Here is a 25,078-nt window from a genome sequence, read left to right on the forward strand (position 1 = left end):
CCTATGGAGTAATGAAGAACTAAATTATTATTATTACTATACAGTATATATTATTTTATTATATTTACAAATTTACATTATATTATTATTATTATTATTACACTATTATTATATTATTGTCATTATTAGTTATATACGTTATTTTGGTTATGTACTTAACAAAAAGAACTGGAGAGATATGGAGAATTTGTTATAGAAACTGCGAAGCTCTTCCATTGTACAAGTGCGAAGAGAGAAAGAAAGAGAGAGAGAGAGAGAGAGAGAGAGAGAGAGAGAAAGGATAACAAGTAGAAAGCACGCGATGAAAGAAGAAACTCAAGAAAATGTATATCCTCATTAGGGATTTGCGCGAGTACATGTCTTGACTTCTATAGGATTATATATGTATATAAGCTTAATTATTACGTATAAATATAAGTTGTAATATATACCTATTGCCTGTTATCTTCAATATGATATTAATATACGTTCTATTAATTAAATTCACATGCCGAAAACAAATATATTGTCATTAAGAGGAAAAAAAAAACACGCATTTTGTTTCTCTTCTCCGATCCGTGATTGCACACGTGTCTCTTTACCGACTATACATATATGTGATACATCGGTAAAAAATATATAATTATGGAAATAATTTGTGTGAGAAAAATGTGCAAGAGAAATACATATATTTCGTACGGTTTTCATTACTTATGTTAAAGAACGACAGACTGGTGCTTTTTCAATTTGCGCCACACTTGTTTCGTCAGACGGGACTACGCGCTGTCGCGGGATCTTCGACATCGTCGTCGTTTTGGAGCGACTAAAGATAAATCTAATGGTCTCGCGCGACGATTCGCAAAAACAAACAAAAAGGGAAAGAACCGCCCTCGTCGCGGCAGCGTAACGACCGTGCAAAAATAACCGAGTCTCTTGCGTAGCTGCCGATGACACGACGCGACGAGAGCCCGGCACTGTCTCTTTGTTCGCGACTTCATGATGAACAAAATTAACGGACAGAACGGAATGTAAATACCAAATGAGAATACCGCTCGTACGAATATACTCATACGTACATTTTGTTTAAATTTAAATGTGGCGTGTATTATTTTACACCGCATTTTACAAAAAATTGGGACGCCAAAAACCTCACAAAAAAGCGTTCGGCGCAAGTACAATTCTACATCATGTGTTCCGACTTTAAATTCCATTTGATAGTACAACATTGGGGAGGACGCAATATGTTACTGCCGGATTGTTGCTGCGAACCGGAGTGCGCTGTTCCATCGAAAGAAATAGCTGCTACATATGGCGTCCTCGTTGGAGGAAGAGCTGTGCGAATTTTAGCACGGATCGCAACCGTGAGATGAGCTGCGCTACCCTGCGATCCCGAAAGACTCCGACACGTGCAGGTGCTGTTGGAACGTCGGTTGATGAGATGTCAGCACCGGTGTCCGATTGGCGGTGTCCTTTGAATGACGTTCCGCTTATCATTCGATTTGATAGAGAAATAGTAGGGGAGCGTTGCCATTGACATACGAACGAGCTCAGTTATCTCGCGTTTATCCACGCAAAGTAGAGCGCCCGCTACTACGCGTGGTGATTTCCGAGGCTACCCGGTAGAGACGAACAGCCGTCTCGGCGAGCGAGGAAAGACTTGAGGATCGCGATCCAGGTGTCGCGGCCCGGAAGTCCCTCCTGTGTTTAACTACTAAGAGTCTAAGGTCAAGGTGAGAATGCAGCGCAAAGAATTTTCGTGTATCTTTAAAATCTGAAATAAAACAAGGACCTTTATGCAATAATACAAATTAATGTAAATATTTGCCCGTACATAAGTGCATAATTATTTTTTCAAAATGAGCTTACAACGCTGTAAATTTTTTATTTTCAAATATGAAATTTAAATTTAATATTTTTTTCGGTAACGTTAATTCTATCGCGAATAAATAACTTACTGAAAAATTTAATATTTACAATTATCTAATTGTCGTTACGTCAATAGGCGGACAATTATATAATAACAACTTTTTTTTGTGACTACACTAGAGGTAATGGATTATTAATCTTTTTATCGTTGAAAGACTTGATTCTTACATTTTAAAATTAGATGAAATAATCACAGGGATTTCGCGTAAATGTGTGCATTACGCGTTCAATGTGCATTCTTTTGTATGAGAAATATCCAGAAGTAGCAAAACGGAAGTGATAATCGGTCGGCACTTCAGATTAGCGTCTGTCTTTGAATTGATGTGTATGTGTGTGTGTGTGTGTGTGTGTCTGAGAAAACTCGTGCTTAGGGGATAAATTACAATTACGTAATGCATCTCGGATACACAGAGAACGAGGATAATGATTAACGCAGGTATATTAAATGTAACAATATTCGAAACTCCGGAATGAATGAGATGACAACGCGTACGTTCTCGGGATGTGAAACGTGTGAGGCAATTTTTTTCGAGGCTATCGTTTCTGTGTCGAAACACATCAGATATGCGAAAACGGATATTCTTTTATCGACGTTATTGGGAAATTTTGCTTTTTTATCGGGTTTTTTTATTGCCGCGGAAAAACCACGTGCGAGATTTGTTCGAGCAATTTACTGACGCGCGATAAGATTTGAATAGAGTTTTGCAGATTACATTACAGGGTATAGCGTAAACACGTGACTCTGCTATTGCGAGTGGCGCAAAAAAAGTTCAAGTGTGGGCCAAATTTGTAAAAAGTTCAAGTGTGACACTTTTTGCGCACAATCTTAATGCATTGACTGTGCTTTTTGTTTTTTATACACATTAATCGAAGTAAGTACAAGTGTAAAAAATATTAAATTTGTCCTTGAATGTTATATAAAGCCAGTAACTCGTACGCGTTTCGTAAACATAAACGAACCATACGGAGCGTTCAGACTGCAGTCCGACCTCATTTTACTAACAATATGGCTCGCTAAACCATTTTTCTCTTGAGACAAGCGACATTTGTATGAGGAAGAAAAACAGAAATGCACAAACACTATTGGAGTGAAATTGAAGCGAAAAATCGCAAAGATATGATCGTTTGTCGCTTCACTCGTGTTTCGTTTGCGGAAACACACGTGTTGCAAGCAACAACGAGGTTTAAATATGCGTTAAAAAGAAAAAAACGCATCAGTGTACGTCACTACATAATGCATAAGACCTTCTACTTTTGCAGAGTACGCAAGATTTATCGTTAACTTAAACGTTTTATTGAGGAAGATAACGTGTCTTATCACACGTGTCTCACACGTGATTGCATTTTTCTGCCCGGAACGTAATGTACCTTACGAATTGCTGGTGAACGCGCGTTTGAGAGTGAGCGCGGCGGTTACGTCAAATTCGTCAGCCACGTGGGAAACGTCGCGAAAAAAATCGCGTCCTCAACCTTCCGACGACTCTTACACTATACTCGAACATTTGTGTATATCTGTAGATCGAGGCGCAAACGCAAGTCATTATCACGAGAACAACGCATTGTTGTCTCTCGCTAAATGTTCTCGCGCTCTGTATAGTGCGCGTCGACTTAAAGTAATGATGCCGCGAAACTCTTATCGCGATGCTTAATTCTCCGGAACACCCTTGTCGAAGTAAAACGGAAAATACACGCGCGGATGCCAGCCAATCTGCCAAGAGATTGACGAGAATCGCCTTGGAACAGAAACTAAACTCAAGAGTCGAGTATGTTTTTTTGCCTTGAGGGAATGTTTATCGTTGCGAATACACGGTTCATCTCTTTATCGCACTTTTTTCCTCTCTCCGTGATAACAAAAAATTTCTTGTATTAATATCCCGTGATACATGGAATTCAATTCTATTTATAATATAAATTTCTTTAAGCAATATGTAATTATGTATGTATAATTGCGCGCGCAATCTTATACATAGACGCATATTTGTTTATTTACGCAACATTTTTCGCTTGAAGATAACAACATTTTGAGTGACGAAGTGACGCGCAATAAAATTGATCTGTCTCAAGGCTACCGAAGGTATGAGCGAGGACTGCGGACTATGCGGGATTCATCCCAGATGGTTGCGAAATCGGGCCACCCCGAAAAATTTCATCGCGGTCTACGGTTTGCTGGGCACCGTCCAGGCGATGGCGTTCATCTACATCGTCGTTACCTTGACGACTCTGGAAAAAAGATTCAAAATACCCGGACGCACGACTGGTAAGCTGTCTCGCTCTCTTCTCCGTAACCGCCGTATGCGTACGTTATATGTAACGTCACATTAATGCGACTGTCTGTTTTTTTTTTTATTTTGACAAGAATGAAAGTTAAAATATATACGTGTATTATTTGCAAGCACGCGAACCAGTGCGACTTTGAGCAATTAGAACTGCGGCCGAATGCGGATAATTAGCCTCGTTATGTGGCGCTGAACGCCGCCATTTTTGACGGACACTCAGAAATGTGGAAGAAATTTATGCTCGTTCGAGCGTCTCGCGTTTTACATCTCGACGCTAACACGGCGAGACACTTGGCGAACGTGTCATCTCATCTTCTTTATAATCGTCTTCAGCCTCGGTTTCCATTGCCGGCAAAGCCGAGAGTATAGTCGAGAGCATCCGCGGGTATACTCTCGCGCGTTTAAAAGCGCTCGCTACTTGCACACGCACGAATCGCGTTTCCGTGTGCGTTTATCTAGTAGGTAAGTAGTGTGTCGCAATCATAGAAGTGACAAATCTGTCATCGTACAACGAGCGCTGCACATGCTCTCTGAACAACGAAGACGCGCGAATATACGTTACACACACGTATTTCGTGTCTTGGTCGCGATATAAAAAAATCTCGATATATTTTGTACGAACGAAAACTAGTTTTTATAAATTTCGCAGAAATATATGTACAAATTTTAGCTGAACAAGAAACACGACAAAATTGAATAAAAAACCTATACAATATATAAAATAATTAATTTCTTTAACTATAAACAATGTCATTTTTTTACATGTAAGAAAAACATTCATGAAAATATACTTTTGATAGAAAATATGTGAATGTAATTTTTTTAAATATTTTTTTACATATATTTTTGTAAGCAGAGTCTCGAAAGATTCTTACTGAAAAATCAATAAAATCTGTCTCGATCGTCTTACCAGTGGCTAACGTTGTTCGTTTGTTTAAAGTAAAATGAGATAAGGTTAATCCCTTGTTTATGAGGAATTGTGTGCCAAGAGAAACAGTCAAGTCATTCTTATTACCAATATCGAGCGTCGTCTTCGTTTTGTAAAATCATCTATTTTTTTTACATTAATTAGAAACATTTGACTGAAAACGCTTTTAGAGTCTGACTTTCTATTTTTCTGTCGTATCACACACAATGTATGTGTGCGAAGAATGACAAAAAATCTAACCGCGAGCATTAGTCATTTTTACTATACGTTAATTAGAGATAGAGAATGTCACGACACAACGAATTCGCACATAGTGTTACAAGTGTGATATTACACACACATATATTACGTTACATCATATTAAATTACAATTACGATATTGCGGTTTTTCACGTATAAGACAAATGATTTCAGTATCGTTAAGCGATCGATATATATTTGCGCACACATCTATCGACACGTCTATATCTGATATCAGATAACGCGACATTTTCCTTCTTCATGCGATATAATATTAACGTCGATCACGTTTATATACGCAGAATTAATAAACATATCAATATTTTATGTCGAAGAAAAAAAAAAAACAAACGCACTTAACAATCTCTCTTGATCATCTCTCGAGTGTTCACGAATTGTTCTTTTTAACGCTCGATCTTGTTTTTTGCGACAGGTTTGATACTTTCGGGTAACGAGATCTCGCAAATATTTTCCTTGATCTTGACCTATTACGGAGGGTCCAGTCATCGGCCGAAATGGATCGCGGTTGGTGTCGGCTTGAGCGGGTTGTCCTGTCTCGTGCTGGCGATACCGCATTTTATATACGGTCCCGGGAAGGACGCGCTGGCGCTGACGAAGGAATATCTGGATCAGACGTTGCTGAACATGACGACGGTGTCGAACGATCTTCCGCTTTGTCCGCGCATGTACGATCCGACATCCTGCGATCCCGAGACCATAATGAGCGTGAGTCTCATTCCCCGATTATTGGTCTTTATATCCCAATTTATCCTCGGAATCGGAACCACGCTTTATTACGGCCTGGGACAGACGTATCTGGACGACAACACGAAAAAGAAGAACACCCCTATGCTCTTTGGTGAGCTTTACTGATCGAGAAATTTATTGTTTTTGTTTTTTGTTTTTTTGTTTTTTTTTTTAACCGTAAAATCGATATTTTTTTATATACACGATCAAAATCAGAAAGCTAAATTTTTTGTTACATTAACCGAAGTTTTTTGCTGTGACTATATAACTTCGGTATCACTCTGTCTGTGATAAGTGCGAAGTAGGTGATGCACGCAATATCTCGAGAGTTATATCTCTAAAAATATTCTCATTGAAATGTCTAGTTTTATCTGGAATCTTTCGGTATATTATCGCGCGGTTGTTTATAATTTGGGCATTAATCGCGTTTTTAATATGAGCATTAATCACGTTTAACATGAAAATTAGTTAATTATTGCGCATCGTCTCTTATACGTTTCTTTGCGAAATAAAAAAGTTTTTTTTTTACCACGATAATTGCCGCGTTACTCTGTCGGAATTGGAACAAAAAAGGAGTAGTTGTAACGTTAACGGCTTCGGAAATTTTCAAAACAGGTTGCATCTTCGCTTTGCGCACCATCGGCCCGGCTATAGGATTTCTATTGGGCTACGCGTGCCTAAGTTTGTACATAGATCCGAAACTTCATCCCGTTATCTCGCCGAAGGATCCGCGATGGTTGGGCGCGTGGTGGCTCGGATGGATCATTCTCGGCGTTATGTTGAGTATGTTCGCCGTTTTGATCGCTATGTTTCCACGTGAGTTTCCCAAATCGAAAGACACTTCCAAGAAGGTAATTTTTCATTCTTTTTTTGACACGTATAAAATATTTTTTTCTCAAAAAAAAAAAAAAAAAACTAAATAAAAATTGTCAAAATTCAAACGCAGAAACTAAATATATTTTATTTTAGAAAAATAAAGTTTTCGCGATAATATTCTCCGGATAAAATCGATTACGCTTTTCAGGACGGCGAGATACCTTTGAAGTTCGATTTGGTGCTGCAGCAAAAGCCTTCGATACAGATGGAACCCACCAATCCGATATCTCTGGATGTTGAGTACATACCGACTATTCGCGAATTCCCGAAAGCCGTGAAACGGCTGTTGACAAACTGGTTGTTGACCTGCAACAACCTGAGCACTGTATTTTACATACTCGGCGCCTCGGGCTACATCACGTTCTTGGCGAAGTATCTTGAAGTTCAATACAGTACATCCGCGGCTGGCGGCACCGTGATAGCAGGCACGTGTATCAAAATATGTGCTTTTTGTATTAATTGCTCAGAAATAAATCTTTACGAAGAAAATATCTCAACGCGATAAGAATTAGTTTTTTTTTAATATAATCGATATCAAAAGATAAGCGAGGTAAGAAGTTCAAAAATTGAAATTTATTGTTTCATCGGAGAGATAATTACGGGAAAAAAAATACGCACGTGTGTGTCGACTTTATTTTTATGTTCTTTTTACAGGTCCCATATCGCTAGTTGGTATGGTATTAGGATTCTTGTTATCGGGATTTATAATCAGCAAGTTTAAACCGGGTCCTCGACCGCTACTCGCTTGGAACGTGTTTGTCGGGATCTGCTTTGTCGCGGGACAGGTGTCGTTTATATTTTTCGGGTGTCCGGATCTCGGAATACGCGGCGTGAACTTGGACACCATGCAGTAAATATAAAATTTAAATTTGTTTATCGTTATTTTTTTTTTTACGCGCAATATTGCGATTCGTCTTCTGAGACAGAGATTTTAATGTGTACGTGTCAATTTTGTTGTTTGCAGAATAAACTTCACAGACACTTGCAACGCCGATTGCAATTGCGAAGGTATCAAGTACTCGCCGGTTTGCCACGAGGCGTCCAAGACGACCTTCTTCTCCGCCTGTCACGCGGGATGCCGGACGATGCTGAACGATAAAGAATTCGGCAACTGCAGTTGCCTGTCGTTGGACGAACCGAACGACCGTATCGGAGATCACGTCAATGATTTTAGTTCCAGCAGGCTTTTCCTCACGGAGCCGTTCGATTCGCAGACGATCTCGCCGATCTCGTACGACAAGGTTAGAGCCGGCCCGTGCATCAACAATTGCAGCAAGCCGTATTTGCTCTTCATGGTGCTGACCTGCATAATCCAAACGCTAGGATGTTCCGGAAGGATCGGCAATGTTTTGGTGAACTACAGAAGCGTCGAGAAGAAGGACAAGAGCTTCGCTCAGGGTATCTCGCTGATGATCATCTCGCTCCTGGCTCTGATTCCGGGACCGATTATTTACGGGGCGATCATCGACTCGACCTGTTTGATATGGGACGAGACCTGCGGGACCAAAGGAAACTGTTGGTTCCATCACCGCGACAACTTTCGATATTTCGTCAACGTGTCGTCGGCTGGTGCGTGTTAAACGGCCTACATCTTGTTAATCGCTTGTGTTTTTTTTTATGTGGTTGTTGACCGATCAGATAAAAAAAAAATTAAAAAAAAAACAGATTAAAAGATTAAGCGAAATCTAACAACGCCGACGACTGAAATTATCTCACTGATCGATCGCGCACTGTCTGTTTCGTTATCCCGATCGTTAATGACGGATTACTTCTTGTTTTGTTACAGGATTCACCATGATAGGAGTGTTATTTGACGCCGTGGTGTGCTATCTCTGCAAGAATTTGGATTTGTACGGCGCCGAGGAGACTGACAAAAGGCGCGAGTTCGTCAAGGAGGACGCCGTGACCGATGTTTCGGACGACAAGAAAGAACTCAATGGGAATTTGCATCAAAGGATAGAGAGTAGTAATTTATAACGCTCGTCTCGCTGCGACTCAATAATAACGTGATGATTGTGAAATTCTCTAGGTACCTGAAATTTCGGCGCTTTCACGACTGATGTTAAAAAAAAAAAAAAAAAAAAAAAAAAAAACACATACACACACGTCGACAGTCCGTAGCTAGAGCAATGATATTTTGTATCAGCGACAGGAGGCTTGTTGTGCGAATAACGCGTTGGCGCGCGTGCACGTTTTGTTGTCCGTTGCATTTTGAAGAGGTTTTAGATACTCATGTATGACCAAGAGCTGTTTGGAAGCTCGTTGTTGTGAAATTTTCTTGTTGAACGTCGTTGTTGATTTCGAAGTCGTGTGATCGTTCCTATTCTCTTTGTAAATAAATTACGAATATTTTTAATAAAACACGTTGTTTCTTTCATACTTCATAAAATAATCCACTGAATGTTTTTTTTTTTTTTTTTTTTTTTTTGATTTTTAATAAAACGATTTTGCAGCTATTTTATTTTTCACGTAGATCTAAAATACTACTTTCTTTCTTGCTTTCATCATCAATTAAATCTTCTACAAGCGGAACGTGCCGCGAGAAGAAGAGACTTGTTTGACTGCACGAGAAAGTACATCGTCGTGTGGATCAGTGAATCGACACCGTGCTTATTGCTTCAGATTCGCAAGAGCAATAGGATTGAGGCGAGACGGAAGAGATGGAGGTGGAGTCTCCAGGCTTGTTTTCGAGCCACCGTCGAAATTCACGTGGGGAGGGGGGAGGGAGAAGAAAGGGTCGGCGGGGCACTACGCCGGACCACTACGGCGGAGGGATTACATCCCACGAGGCTGGAAGTAAAAAGGGAGTTTTTGTTTGAGAGCCCTTTTAATTTTTAAGCCCACCCAAGCTAAAGCGGACGGCTTGGCCCCGATGTAATGAATTCCGCGACGTTCCCGTGACGTCAGATCGTCTCTATCGATCGCATCTTTCAGAACACACCATTGAAGGATGCGCTTCGGCATTACGATTACGACGGCAACGTTCCACTTTAATTCCGTTCAAAAGAAATGTTAACAATAAAAACAAGATTTTTTTCAAAATTCTCATCAGGAATTCTCCGTCGATCTCACTTTTTGTGAAATAATTATTTGCGACCGAAAGAAAATGTATGTAAAAACATTTTTTGATAAAAATATAAGTTGTATACTTTTTTATAAACGCGTGTAACACCTAGAACGAAAGAATTATACAAATACGTAATGATATATAAGTTCTTATTATCAACGAAAAAAAATATAAAAGCTCTATCTCTCTTTTTCCTGCGCCCCTGCCTATAATATCAGGAAGTTTGTGTGTATACGGCATTGTGCATGACCCTGACCCATCTTTCATATAGACTTCATCTCTCTCTCTATCGCTCTTTCTGTCTCTTTCTCTCTCTCTTTCTCTCTCTCTCTCTCTCTCTCCCTCCTTCGACATCGTCTACGCCAACGTACATACAGTCCGATCTAGACTAGCAGCGAGACTGCTGGGTAAAGAAGGACAGAAGCGTGTGATATAGATGACCGGAAGCAATCGGTTTACTCACCTTCCACCACTTCGAGACTTAAGAACCGCGCGCCGCTTTTATTGTCGAAGACGTTATCTCACATAGCTTTTTTTTTTTTTTTATTTTCATTTCGAATCGCACGTGTATCTCGACACGAGAAACATACATCGGGCGATGTTCGACACGACTTCTCTCGGCATAGATCAACTTATTTTTCTATATGGGAAAAAAATTGAATGTGATGTATGCGCAAAAAATGTGCAAATAATTATACGAGAGAGAAAATAAAAACTGCACTTGAAAAAACAAGGACAATTGGCCATTAGGTTTGTTGAAATAATAACGAATCTAAAGCCATTCTGTCTCTCTCTCTCTCTCTCTCTCTCTCTCTCTCTCTCTTTCTCTCTCTGATATTCCTTCTGCGAATGTTGCGTAATTTACAAATGTAAGTGGGTTGTTCCGTTTAAAGAGGCTAACGAAATTTGTCGGTGCGCTGATGAAGCAGTCTCTTTGCAAGTTAACTTGTCGGGTATAATACACACAAGAGAGAAATTGCAATGCAACTAGTATACTTTAGTGCAAAAGACACGTGTGTGTATATACGAAAACAAATTATTTGATGTTTGCGTGACGTTACGTGTTGACGAAAACATTAACTGTCTCAACTTATCAATTAGTGTTTTTTGACAAATTAATATTCTTTAAGATTACTCCAATAAAAACCTGATATATTGTTTTTTTTTTTTTTTAGTTTAAATTATTTCTTACTTTTTTTTCTTTATTTCAGTTTACATAATTAAATATGATAGACGTAATTTTACGCGATCTAATATTACTTTGAACAATTAGGCATTTTGTGATAAAAAAAAATGTTCTTCAATTTCGTCGCGTCGTCCCAAAACGGTGGCAATCTTTCAATGATATGCACGTTTCGAGTAAACAAACGATTCTCGTTTAGAATCAGGCAAATACGTAGTTTATAAATCACTGTGGATTGTGAATTTTTTTTTCCCCGACAAGTGAGAAGTGTCTCTCCGCCAGTTTTAAATTTGGTCAACGTCACGCACGTCAGAACGTTGTAAATCTGCCAATGTACCGCGAAAAATCTGAAGTTAAGTTACGTGCGTTAATTTTTCGTTTACTCTGGCACTTATTTGGCACTTTGTATTTGCAGTTGTACGTGACAAGATTATTTCTCATAGACGCGGAAAGTTGTTGTACAAGAAGCCACAAACTATGTATCGTCGACAATCAAAGAGACGATTCTCCAATTTGTGAGATTTGGATATAAACAAAAAGGGATTTGACGCACTAATCCAATGGCAATTTTTTAATTTGTTCAATAATTACGAACTATTACGAAGAAAAACGTAGAGTAAGAATAAAAAAAAAAAATATATAAGAAGAGGATAAAAAAAAGTTAATTGTGCTGTTGATGTAACAAATTGAGAGACGACAATGATTTCTTTCTCTTTACGAAATTCGCACACATCGAAAATGGCAGATCGAAGCTTCCAAGAAATTTGCGCTCGCGCAAGTATATTGCACCGTATATTTATGATGTTCTTATCGTAGATGTAAATTTTCATTTGTCTCGGCAGGTTTGCGAGCAAGCAAATATCGTGTTTCTTGCAAATCACAGCGAATACATCGGCTTGCGAGAAATAAAATCACGATTTCTCCGATATCACTTAACAGACGATTTAATTTTAGGCACGCAGAGATAGCAAGTAATTCGTAACTTAGCGCTTCACCCGAGCCCAAAGTGTGACCGACTAATTGTTTTGAGATTTTATTATATCCAAAGTTGTTTGTTTTTATTAATTTTTTTTATACAACACGATTTATATAACATGATGAGATTGACGATGGTTTGTAAAAAAATACAATATTCAATCGGAATAAAAACGCGATACGATCTAAAGGAGATCGCAATCCAAGACGCAGCGCTTGGAACGCTGGCCGTTCTTGCGAGTTGTAAAAATTAAATTTCAGCAATTACTCGTCAGCTATTAGCGACATAGCTGTTTGATGTGTGCCATTAGCAATGCGCGGGAATAAACGGAAGAGTTTACCGAGCGCCTGTGTGTGAGCGCGCACGTACGATCACGTTGGCTCTCTTTCTCTCTCTCTCTCTATTTCTCTCTCTCTCTCTATTAAATCATAATAGGTCCACAATGTGAGCTTCTGCTCCCGGAGGTTGACTAGAAACGAGCTTAGACAACACCGTACCGAAAGCCAAGACCTCTCTCGTACACGTCGCCCGTGGTCGACACATTGCGAATAGTCTCCCCGAGTAGGGATGCCCCGTTTCTCGCTAACAACGCCGAGGTCTGCGAAAGAAGAATAGTTTCATCTGAACTCCTGACCTCCATCTTTTCAAGATTATTTACAAGTAGTTTGATTTTTTTTTTCTAATAACGCATATAAAACAGATCATTTTTCGAACAATCTTCGCAATTTGATGTGTGCAGATGCGATCGTGCAATTATTAATTTGATAGCAATTCGGAATTAACGTAATATGTCCAAATTGGATTCTCAAACTGCGACGATAGATGGAAACGATTCAGTTAACGTTACGTGTAAAAGCATACTCTCACCCAATTGCGTGTGTAAAAATATACTTTTTACCATTTTTTTTATTTGCTCTTCGCAAATGTCGCAATATAGCGGGGCGCCAAGCGCTTGCCCTATTAATTGCTTTTTTTCTTGCAGCATCCCTACTACTATCTAGACATCCACGTATGCAGGTGTAGGTTATCAAATAAAGACAGGCCTGCACCGACGACACGCACAGACGACGAAGACGGCTAGTTTTCCTAGTCGTAGAGAAAGAGAGACACGAGAAAGATCGCGATCGTGGTCTTGGAGGGCAAGAGGAAGAGAGGTTACAGTCAGAAAGGAGAAAGAGAGACGAACGCGGGGGCGGGGCGGGGGAGGGGGAGGGCATGAGCTGATTTTACCCGCTTGATAACGACACACGGTGGACCGCAGTTGAGATGTGTGTAAGAAGATCCCCCATTGCATGTATCTCTTTCTCGTACACGTTCGGGGGCGAAAGGTGGGGATCCACGCAGCAGGCATAGAACACGGCTTGCTCTCTGTCGCGCTTAAACATCTCAGTTGCGGAAGAATATCGCGAGTTTTCGGACGCGAGTTCATATTTCGCGAGGAACCACGTTGACTCGCGACGTCGACGGCGACGACGGCGGTGGCGGAAACAATCGACGGTTTTTTTTTTTTTTTTTCCAACAATCGACTTTTTTCCGTTTTAAAGAGAGCCTCCAACAAGTGTGTATTCCACATTGCAGAGACCGCGGTCGATCGGGCTTAATTCGGGTCTACCCTGAATCAGCGGTAGGTGGCCGCGCATGTCGCGAAGGTTTTCGTTTCTCCTGACTATCATTCGCAGAAACATCGATCACTCGCAATAAAGATTTTACATACAATGACATTGTATTTTTATTTTATAGACAAATACATAATTTGTCAATTTTACATTGCATCCGCGCGCGCGCGCGCGCACACACACACACACACATAGCAATTTATTTCTTATTATTCAATCATCGTCATTTAGATAGAAATTATGTTTATTACATTTAAAATATATACAGCTACTATTTGGTTATGGTTTTTTCCTTAAGAACCGAGATACGCTGAGATCAGCTATTTCAACAAGTTGTTCAAATAATATTCCGATAATACAGTTCAATACTCGTAGCTCTGATAATAGCGTTTGATAACGGCGTCTGGATTAGTAATTAAAGAATATTGTGTAAACGTAAAGCACCTACTTCGAGGGTTTAACAATATATCTTTCATCTCGTCAATCTTTCTTGTGTTTGTCACAATATCCATAAATCATTGAGTCGCACGGGCGGCAGCCGCAATCAACCCTGTGATTTTCCCTGGCGTAGGTGTTGGCGAACGTATAAGATTGGCGATCGAGTCGAAACATGGAGAACACGTGACCGTGATAAAACAAAGTGTGCGATCTCGTCGGGGAAACACGGAGGAGCGAGAAGTGCGAGGAGTAAGTAAAGGAGTGGAGGAGATTTCGCGAGTGCGAGCGCGGAACATCGGGCCGGGAAACGTTTTCGAAAAAAGCGATGATAAGGGTCGCGAGGACGACTAAGTCACATCGGAACTGTGCGACCCGCGATTGAGGTCATTGAGAGTTTCGCTCTCCAAGTAGCACTCCGTGGTGTGCTAAGGCGCTCGGTTGTGCCAGTTGTGCGGGCAGTTGGACGACTAGGTCGAGCAAAGGAAGATGAAGAACAACTCGAGTAACTCGAATCACGAGAAGAAGAATGGGCCGGAGAACCAGAAGCTGCTGCGGGTGCCGACAACGCCGCCCACAACGCCGTCGTCGCCCACGACGCCCACGACGCCCACCAGAGGTCTAGAGGATGTTTTCAAGGAGCTGCCGATCACCGACGACACCTCGTGCGGCATATGGTGCTTCAAAGGACCGATCCTGCAGAAATTCGCCAACAAGAAGGCGTACGTGTTTCTATACGGCGTGCTTGGTTGCATATTCTCGGCCAGTTACGCCTACTTCAACGGCACCATCACCACCATCGAGAAGAGATTCAAAATACCTTCGAAGACAACGGGTACGTATGACACACACGTCGCATATTAAAATTGTTAAATATTGTCTATTCATTAATAATTCGCAATAATATTGAACATTTTTAACTACCACTCTCAATATATTTTACACACACGTATTTTATTTACACGTATATTTAAAGTGGCACTCTGATTTGTTAATATTGAGAGATATATAATATTTCAAAACATTAATAATTAGTTATATACAATGTAATCTAATCATTCACTTGAAGATAACACGTAAATTCCGAGATTTATAAATTTTTTGTTATCATAGAATTTATTAGAATCTTCATTTTTTTCTCTTAGAACAGAATAATATTAAAAAAAAAAAAGTAGGTTTTTAGAAAATTAAATTTTACATTTTAGAATATATCACATATATATTACTGTTACATTATATATATGTAATATATATACATATAATACATGCTATTTTATATAAAAAATATTTTCTAAAAGATAATCTCGAAAAAAAACTGTTCTCTGAACACGTACGCGCCTCTTCTTACGCAGGTCTCATCACGGTGGGTAACGACATCTCGCAACTTTTCGTATCCGTCGTTCTTTCGTATTACGCAGGAAGGGGTCACAGGCCTCGATGGATCGCTTTCGGTATTTACACCGTAAGTGTTTTTTTTCTCACCATGTAAAAATCCTCGCAATGCGTTCATCAAGACGTTTTTGCGATTATCCACCGCGTAGATATTCACGCGCGCCGGACTTTCCGATCGCGTCGGCAGGAAATAAAATCAGCTGTCGGCACACGCCCCGAGGAACGAGTCGGTGGAGAGACGTCATACCTCACCGATTGGTCGGTTCTTAATTAAATTAGGAAGCGTTAGAATCGTAGCTACGCTCATTCATGCCTCTCTTACCATCGTACTATCGTGGCCGTGTGCGCTTATAGCCAAGCGCTTCATTCTTCGAATAGTAAAAAGGCGCTTGTGCGCGGACTGCTGAAAACTTCGAGCTTAATCGCAAAAAAAAAAAAAAACACGATGTTATTTATACGTACGATAGAAAAAAGTAGATTAATCTTTAAAGATGCGAGCGATTGAAAATACAAATCGTTTTTGCATCAATGTTGTACTAAAATGAGCCATTTTGTTCGTCAGGTTGTGCTTTTTTGTTGTCTAACGATGCTGCCGCACTTCCTCTACGGGCCCGGCGAGGACGCTCTGTCGCTCACCAAGGAATACGGGGCGAAATTGCCGACTCAACTGACAAACATGAGCGCGATACCCGACAGGCATCGGAAATTCCTCTGCATGGACAAAGAAAATCGCGAAACGGACTGCGAGGTCCAAGACGGTAACTTCGCGCCGCAACTGCTTCTTTTCATAGCCCAGCTGGTGTCCGGAGTGGGTGGTTCTCTTTATTACACCCTCGGCGTGTCGTACATGGACGACAACATACAGAAATCAAAGACGCCGGCGTTGATCAGCTTCTCGTACTTCCTGAGAATGTTGGGACCTGCCATCGGCTACGGACTGGCCTCGTTTTCCTTGAAGTTCTACGTCAGCCCGACATTAACTCCTACCATCACGATGCAGGATCCAAGGTACGTGATTAGATAATTGCAATCACACTTGGACGTAGTTCAATAACAAATTATTCGTTAACTAAGCAACACGATGATCCACAAAAAAATCTATAGTTCATTTGTAATTACTTAATTGTTTTTTTTTTTTTTGCAATACGCAATACTCAAGGTGGCTGGGCGCCTGGTGGCTGGGATGGATTATTCTGGCCATTCTACTTTTTATATTCGCGAGTGTGATCGCGCTCTTTCCGAAAACTCTGCCGAGAGCGGCGGCGCGCAAAGTTCTCGCCTTGGAACGCAACAAATCGGCCAGCAGCATCAAGGGCGAGCAGGAATCGGAATTGCCGGCGTCAATATCGGACATGATGAGAACATTCAAGCGACTGCTGACGAACACGACCTTGATGTGCAACAATCTCGCGACGGTCTTCTATTTTATGGGTTACATGCCGTACTGGATCTTCATGCCGAAGTACATCGAGACCCAGTACAAACAATCGGCGTCGGTTTCGTCGTTAATCACCGGCACGGTCGGCTTGGTGTTCAGCGCCTTTGGAATTTTGTTGTCCGGTCTGATCATTTCGAAATACAAACCCAAAGCCAGATATTTGGCGGCTTGGAACGTCATGATCGGCATTATATCGATAATGGGGATGATCTCTTACGCCTTTCTCGGTTGTTCGGCGAACGACAGTCAAATCGCGATTCAACCCAATGGTGTTCTGAAAACGCTGCTGCCCTGCAACGAGCAGTGCAGTTGCGACTACGTCACCTACAATCCCGTGTGCACCGAGAACGGACAAACATTTATATCGGCGTGTCACGCCGGCTGCCGTAGCATGAAGGTACGACATTACCTTCACTTGGTAAATTTGTTTAATTTTCTAAAACGGTCAATTAATTTATAAACTTTGAGAAAACGACCAATCGAACAAATTGTGTCTCTTCAGCTGTTTAGCAATGGCAGCAAAATTTACACGGACTGTAGCTGCGTGAGAACAACGTTGCCTCATCATCCGGCGCAGTCAGGCGCCAACAACACCTTCCCATTCTCGACGGAACCCTCTTACGAAACGAATCCTCTCTGGTCCGAAACCGTTTCGGAGACACTGGGAACGGCCGTTCCGGGTTCGTGTCCGGTCGACTGCATGGAAAAGTTCTACATCTTTTTAGCTGTGGTGTGCCTTTTGAAGTTCAGCGGCGCGACAGGCAGAGCGTCGAATTTCCTAGTTTCCGTGAGATGCGTCGACGAGAAGGACAAGGCGGTCGCTATGGGCTTTGGATTGACGATAATGAGCCTGTTTGCGTTCATACCGTCGCCGATTTTGTTTGGATATATATTAGGTTTGTGATAAACTTTATTTGTGCACACACACACACACACACACACGTACGATTGGAGATAGACTACTTACAGCTCGATATTATCAAGTGTGGTAAATCAACATCTTCTTTTATTTTTTTTATATTGCTTCACTTTGTTGGTTCAAAATCATTTTTCGAGCGCGCGCACGGTTGATCGCACTTTCTATTTGAAGATCGATTAGTAATTTTTTTTTATCTCTCTTATACAGATAGGACTTGTCTTGTGTGGGGCAAAACGTGCTCGGGGACGGGAAATTGCTGGCTGTACAACGGCGAGGCGTTGAGGTACTTGCTGAACTTCACCGCAGCCTGTAAGTGCAAATTGCAAAACAATTGCGCGCAAGAAAACAGTATAGCCAATTGGAACACGTTCGGTCTCTCATTGCGTTGATTCTTTTTTTCGAACAATTGCAGGTTTCGTAACAATCGGCACGCTGTTCGACGTAGGGGTTTGGTACTTCGTCAAAGATGTGAAGATCTTTGACGAGGAAATCGAATTGGAGGACATAGCTGAGGAACCCGGCGAAACACTTTGAGGAAATGATCACGTTGATGATCACGTTTATTAATAAAAACAAAAAAAAAAAAAGGTTATTAATGAGACGCTTGAATGGTAGATCTCCATGTTGAGAAAGAATGAGCCAAGGACTCGAAGTGAGAGAGGACCGACAAAATAAAGACTTTACAAGTACCTTAAGCATCTCCTTAGATATTTAAATATCGTAGGAATCTAGATGAGAGAAAACTGATCGATGATCATCCCCGTTCATTGGTGTGTTCGCAAAGAAGAAGAGGCAATTACGTTATATTCGATTATTTTAATCAAATTTTTAATTTAATTTTATAATTTACCGCGGTCAGATATTTTTATCGCAAATATCATCGTAAAATAATTAAGTGTAATATCTGAATCTTTATCTTGGAGATTCACACAATGTTTCTAAATGGGAAGTAACGACTTTAAAGTGTCAATCAGTGCATAATCAAATGTATGTATATTCTGTGCGTATACACTGTGTATACAGTCGAAACAATTAAAAGCTAATTGTGTGTGTGTGTACATATATAATAATTCTACTTTTAACTAGCAACTAGTAAGACATACATTGTAATTTATCTAACAATAAAATATATAAATACACAATGTATCCTAGATTTGTTGTTTGGCTAAGAAAGATTTTTGCGTTCGAAATAATTTTATCGAAACACAACACACATTTCTTCTGCATGTGTTGAATAACGAGAGAGAGAGAGAGAGAGAGAGAGAGAGAGAGAGAGAGAGAGAGAGAGAGAGAAAGAGAGGAAGGGAGAGAGAGGGAGAAAGAAAGATAGGCATTATACATATAGTTTAAAACTACAGAACAAAATCATTATTGCAAAACAAAAGTGAAGGAAATAATCTACAAAATGATATATTACATATAACATATGAAGATAAATTTTAATAAATATTAAAATTATTAAAATAATACTTCTTAACAATAAAATGTGTGTCATTACACAAAGAATACACAAGATTACATATATGTCTCGTTAAGTATAAAATCATTTATAAGAAATAACAAATGGGCTGATAAGAGGCAAAAGTCTTATTTAACAAACAATCTTACAAACAAGTAGAACTACGAATTATTATCGAGAGTTAATGAATGGAAATGCACATTTTCATCAGTCACGGAAGATCAGTTTCTGCATACGCCGCACAAATCATACATACGTACGTATATATTATATAAACATTTTAATTTAAAATTATACAATGCTTGATCACATCGAGATAAATTATTGAAACTTTTTGTTGCGCATGCATTGAACGAGTATGTCTTTGATACCGTTTACTTTTACTAATGAATTACCGATTTTGTTATCACACAATATACACAGAACTTGATGTTCTCACATGTGTGTGTGTGTGTGTGTATGTGTCATGTGTATTACAAAACAACAACGTGTATTAGAACAACTTTAAAGATCAGTTTGATGAATCGGTTTATCTTCTTTGGCGGAGTGTTTCGGGCTGGGAGTTTGCCGTCTCTCTGAATGCGAGTTCTTGTCTTGAATGTTAGGCAAGCTGCCAGAATCTGTAGGAGACTGTTTCCGGGAGGACAACCTGGAAGTAGGAACCATGGCTACCAAAGGTATACCCAGTTTGCTCTCCGATCGATTTCTCGTATCCTCCATCGATTTCACCGATAACTGATCATCGCTCAAAGTTTCCTGACTCACGTTCTGCTCGTATTGATCGATCAGCGACTTCACGTCCTTCAAGTGCCCCGTGTTGCTCTTACCGTTTGGATCTATCGGTATGCCAACCTCATTGAAATCGCCCTGTTTGACTGCGGTCTCTTGACCTTTCTTCGAGAACTCGAAGCTGCTTGTCTTCGAGGAACCGTCCTCACGACCCTTGTGATTCTTGAATTTGATATTCTGAGTCTTTCGCGGATCCTCGTAGTTATCGGGATTCGGAAACCGTCGTTTTAGAGACGAGTTCTTGGACGAGAGCCGATCGTCCTGACTTGGGTCGTAATCCTTGCTCGAAATGCGCTTTCTCGATCTAGGACCGACGCTACTGAGATCGCTCTCGACGTCGGAATCGATCTCCAGCGGTGCGTAAGCTATTTGTGGATTCGATTGTTTCTTACTCTCGTCGCTCGAGCTGTTTAGCTCATCTTCGGAATCCAGATTTTGGATCGTCGATTTCTTATCGTGCTTCGCCGGAGGATTCCAACTCGTTCGACGATCTCCCGGACCTAGCGGACCGTATTTCAAAGGTACGCTCTTTTGAGTACGTTCTTCTTTCCTCGAAGAGGTTTCTCCCGTTGAATTCGGTCCTGTCCTCGATTCTGGTTCGACCACCGCCTCGATTTGTCTTGTATCAACATTATCTATAAATATGATTGAAAATTTATCATTAATATCTCACCAAAAATTACACAAAACACAAGTTTAGATTTAGAAAACAAAAAAATTTTTACTGTTGTTAACTGCGTCGTTCGTTATTTCTTGTTGCACGGCTGGTGTTTCTGGACTAACCAGCGATTGCAAGGCGCCACTTTCTTCATCTTTACTTTCGATCTTTACCTGTTCGTACAATTGCAAGTTCTTACAGAAGAACCAAACGAGAATTTTGAACATATGACTCAATGACAAAAACATTATTGTCATGTAGCACAAGTAGTTCACGAGCTTTTCGTTGTCGTGCAAATGACAAATAGCCCCTTTGCTGCCCCAATATATACACGTCTGGCGCGCCACGTATTCGTAAAGAATTCTGCCGGGAACGAAGACGAAAAGAGCGATCCACATCATCCAGAAACCTATGCTGAGCGCTTTGTCCTGCTTGTAGACGGATCTCAGGTTGATCAGTAAATCTCCCACAAAAGTGGATGCGATCAGTGCATACGCCAATACAGATCCAAACTAAAAAAAGAGTGAAAAAAAAAAAAACTGTTACTTACAATCGTAAATAAGTCAGATATTTTCTTACTTGCAAACGTAAATAATGTGTCAAAAAATAAGAAAAAAATCAGCAAAACCTCAAAAAATAACCAGCCGGCTTGACATTTGTCCGATTCGCACGGGCCATCTTTTGCTTGGTCGTTATCCCATGTTGTCATGTCTTTCACGCATGTACAACCACTGTATATCTTTACGTTGTCGACGTAGATAATTGTGGTGCATCCGGCGTAGCAAGGGCTGTAGAACGTGAGCTTTCCGGAACTTTCGCACACCGGCCGAAAATCGGCGTCGCTTGAACAACGGCAATACTTGTTGCAGGATTTCACCAAACCGTTGCTGCACGAAAACATAATCACATGAGTCTAGATCCGCTTGCGCGGATTATTTATCAAATTTAATTTAGATGCGAAATAAAAGTATTTCTTTATTTAATTATTTATTATTTAATTATTTATTATTTAATTATGTATTTATTATTGTTCGACAGTCTTGAATGTCGCTTTCCGAACAATTGAAAAGCACTCACGGGCTTTCGGGCAAGCCAACGACAGGCGGTTTGTCGCAAGTGGCGAAGATTAGCGAGGTGATTATTGCCACTATCAAAATCACTATGACCAAACTGTAGCCAATGATGAATCTCGCTCGTGGCTTTCCCTTAGCCAACACCAAGCCGCTGACGATTATAATCAGACCAACTAAAACTGGTCTTACAATATCTGGAACGTAAAAAAACAGTTACGTTATCTATCGTCGTATAAATTAGTCGAGAACTGTACACGCAATATTATATCTAAACATTTGTGTAATGTCAGAAATAAAGACACTGTTTTATCTGACGTTTTTTTATTTTTTTTTTTTTTTAATATACGCTCATTCAATAAGTACGTCAGTTATGACTCACTGCTGATTAGCCGGGACAACAGTGGATCGCTAAATCCGAGAAGCATTCCCGTCGGTCTGGGCATGTGAAATCTCGATTCCAAAATAATATCTTCGTGTTTTATGAAGTTCAGAAGCGCCACCGCGCAAAATACCGTTGCGAACACGTTGCACATCAAAATCTTGTTCGTGATCAATCTGCAGAATGACGGCCAGAAGTCGGGGCTGCCGACCTTCGTGCTGACGGTTCGATGAGGCGCTCGATTGTACAGCGAGGCGGACGAATCAAGAAGTGAGGCTGCGGCTTGCTCGACAACCTAAGATAAAGTTTAAGAGATTTAAAATAAAAAACATAGAGAAATGTGTCGCACAATAAATATTTTTTTTTAACAATATAATAAAAATCAATCGCGTTGTACCTCTGAAGGTAATCTTCTGGGAAACCACGAAAGCAACAAGCCGGGAACCACTAGTAATACAGACAGAATTGGAAATCCAAGCCACCACGCGCCGATTTGATCCTCGTACGAATTTATGACAGAGAAATCTTCCGCGTCTATCCTAAACGAGTCCATGAAAGTAAAAATAAGCAACAAAATATGCTTGTTGATGTTTTATAAAATCTATCGTCTAATTTTTACAAACGTCGTAACGCGCGAATGAATTTTTTTTCAGAATGTTCAGAGAAAACCGAAGTACTTACCGAAGACATCCCCATCCCAAAAAGTATCCGAAGAGAACGCCGACGATTTTTAAGGCAATAATTATACCGATGAAGGCGGCCACGTGTTTTCTTTTCGTGTTATCATCTAAGTAAGAAATTCCCAAGGCGTAATACGCAATGTTCCCCATTCCAGTTGTGATTAACACTAGAATTAAGATAACGATGGTGGTGTAACAGGTCTCGGTTTCTTCTATGATGACTCTGGATAGCGCGGAATTGCACAATTCCGGACTGTCGTCTGTAAGATTTGATATAAATTTGTAATTTGGTTACTTAAAAAAATAAAATAAAATAACATTTAGTCTCTGAGATAATTTATATGATACTAAATACAGGGGCAATAGAGCGCCGAGGTGAAATCGTTTTGATTATCGAGAAATCGGTAACACACAAGAGAACTGACCGGCGTATAATGACATGTGAGTTGCGTTCTGCGTGTCCTCGATAACACGTACGCGATGCGTTAAATGAGGTATTATCAAAATAAAGTACGACACGCTTTGCAAAAGTGTCAAGGCGCCTATCCACGAAGCTCTGTGTATTTTATCGCCCCAGTAAGCTATTACCAATCCGAGGACGATAGGTGTCAAATCCGCCACTACGAGAATCCAGTCTAGAATAACAAGATTGCGTTGAGATTTATATTTTTATTGAATTGATTTTTGCAATATTTGCAATTAGTAAATATTTGTGATTTAATCAATTAATTAGTAATTTTTAAAAAATACTTTTTTGCTAATTTGTTTATATATGTTGTTAATGTACCCACCCATTAAATAAGGATCGATGTGAAACCTCCTGGCTATCGTAGATCCAGCCACTTGAAAATAAGCGTGCGACGCGGCTTGCACCACGCCGAGCCAACAAATCAATCCCACGAAGAGTTTGCGCGTCGCAAATTTCGCCAGTTTCGGACATTGCAACTGCCCGCAGCCGCAATCAATTGACTGATTGGGTATCGGATTCGCCGGTCCTGACAGACCGCCTTCCACTTGCGATCCGCTTCTCAAAACTTCCGGAAAATTGCGAAGCGACATCTTTTGTTTCTGTTTCTTCAGAAAGACGCGCCCTTGATTGTCGCAACAAGATCTTATCGTTAAAATCTTATCATTTTGTACGTACGTTTGAAATTTTGCATTTTTTTACATTTATTTACTATTTTGTATATTACGTGCATATGTATAAATACATACTCAACATGTTCTATTAGTTTTAACAATTACTCTTTATTAAAGACATCGCATCGTTAGACGATATCTTACGTGATTACGAGAAATACAATGTAAGAATCACTGATATCGAACGACCTATGTATTGGTATGAGTCATTACGCGTTACTGGAAATCGTAAAGACTCATAGAAGAGTTCACGCTTCTTCAATATTACACGTAAAACAAAAAAGTAAAAACAATGAACACATCTTTTGTTACGAGATTCGATAAAAATATTTCCATTCTTACGCAACGTTACGAAAAAAGTTACGAAATGTGTGAGATATCGCACCATAAAGAGACACACTGACTTACGTTTGTTCCAAACTTGTTCCGCCTCGTATATCGTATTTTCACAGACTGCAACAAAACAAAATCACATTCACAATCAAGTCAGCGTGTTAATGTTTTTCCGAGGCGCGTTCACATGTTGGCAACATCTCGCCTAAAATTTCACCCATTGGGAGATTTTTTGTTGGTTCCGCGCGTTTTCACTTCTGTCGAGGTGAACTGGTAATGTTCGATATAACCGTACACAGGCGCGGCACTAGACGACGAATACCGCGTGTTATCTCTTCACAGATATGTCGCCGAGATATCTTTCGATAAAGTTAGTGTATTATACGTGTACCACGATGGGGATAGCATTACCGACACCCACACTGTGTCACGTAGAGGTGTGCGAAACGTTGCGATGGCGCTGCTCGCGTGAATATAAAAGGGATAATGTATATATATATATCACAAATACATATAAAGTATTTATCTATATAACGTCACTAATCACGTCTCTGTGACAATATTGTCAA

At 40.2% G+C, this 25,078-nt stretch overlaps 3 protein-coding genes across 4 annotated transcripts; 2 read left to right on the top strand and 1 right to left on the bottom strand.

The window, feature by feature from the left end:
- The first annotated feature begins 1,536 nt into the window (after nt 1-1,536).
- Nucleotides 1,537-9,065, top strand: LOC109863796 (solute carrier organic anion transporter family member 4C1). 2 transcript variants are annotated; one of them, XM_020444357.1, is made up of 8 exons: nt 1,537-1,709; nt 3,970-4,162; nt 5,783-6,208; nt 6,712-6,947; nt 7,121-7,397; nt 7,627-7,822; nt 7,937-8,541; nt 8,759-9,065. In XM_020444357.1, the coding sequence occupies exons 2-8, from the start codon at nt 3,982-3,984 to the stop codon at nt 8,947-8,949; spliced, it is 2,112 nt and encodes a 703-aa protein (XP_020299946.1). In that variant the 5' UTR covers nt 1,537-1,709; nt 3,970-3,981; the 3' UTR covers nt 8,950-9,065. The 2 variants fall into 2 exon arrangements, with proteins under 2 accessions (XP_020299946.1, XP_020299948.1); XM_020444359.1 differs by lacking the exon at nt 1,537-1,709 and adding an exon at nt 3,471-3,668.
- Nucleotides 9,066-13,502: 4,437 nt separating this feature from the next.
- Nucleotides 13,503-18,585, top strand: LOC109863795 (solute carrier organic anion transporter family member 2A1). The gene is made up of 8 exons (XM_020444356.1): nt 13,503-13,822; nt 14,386-15,084; nt 15,602-15,711; nt 16,204-16,649; nt 16,801-17,476; nt 17,582-17,975; nt 18,206-18,307; nt 18,411-18,585. Exons 2-8 carry the CDS (start codon nt 14,739-14,741, stop codon nt 18,530-18,532), a joined length of 2,196 nt encoding a protein of 731 aa, XP_020299945.1. The 5' UTR covers nt 13,503-13,822; nt 14,386-14,738; the 3' UTR covers nt 18,533-18,585.
- Nucleotides 18,586-19,473: 888 nt separating this feature from the next.
- LOC109863829 (solute carrier organic anion transporter family member 2B1) lies at nt 19,474-24,815 on the bottom strand. The gene is made up of 10 exons (XM_020444427.1): nt 24,585-24,815; nt 23,828-24,127; nt 23,462-23,671; nt 23,038-23,296; nt 22,754-22,895; nt 22,357-22,651; nt 21,982-22,171; nt 21,533-21,791; nt 20,972-21,416; nt 19,474-20,881 (listed from the first exon to the last, which is right to left on the bottom strand). Exons 2-10 carry the CDS (start codon nt 24,093-24,095, stop codon nt 19,962-19,964), a joined length of 2,988 nt encoding a protein of 995 aa, XP_020300016.1. The 5' UTR covers nt 24,096-24,127; nt 24,585-24,815; the 3' UTR covers nt 19,474-19,961.
- Between the last annotated feature and the right edge of the window lie 263 nt (nt 24,816-25,078).

The sequence above is a fragment of the Pseudomyrmex gracilis genome, unplaced genomic scaffold (assembly GCF_002006095.1).
Source record: "Pseudomyrmex gracilis isolate BER0280 unplaced genomic scaffold, ASM200609v1 scaffold_13, whole genome shotgun sequence".
NCBI lineage: Eukaryota > Metazoa > Arthropoda > Insecta > Hymenoptera > Formicidae > Pseudomyrmex > Pseudomyrmex gracilis.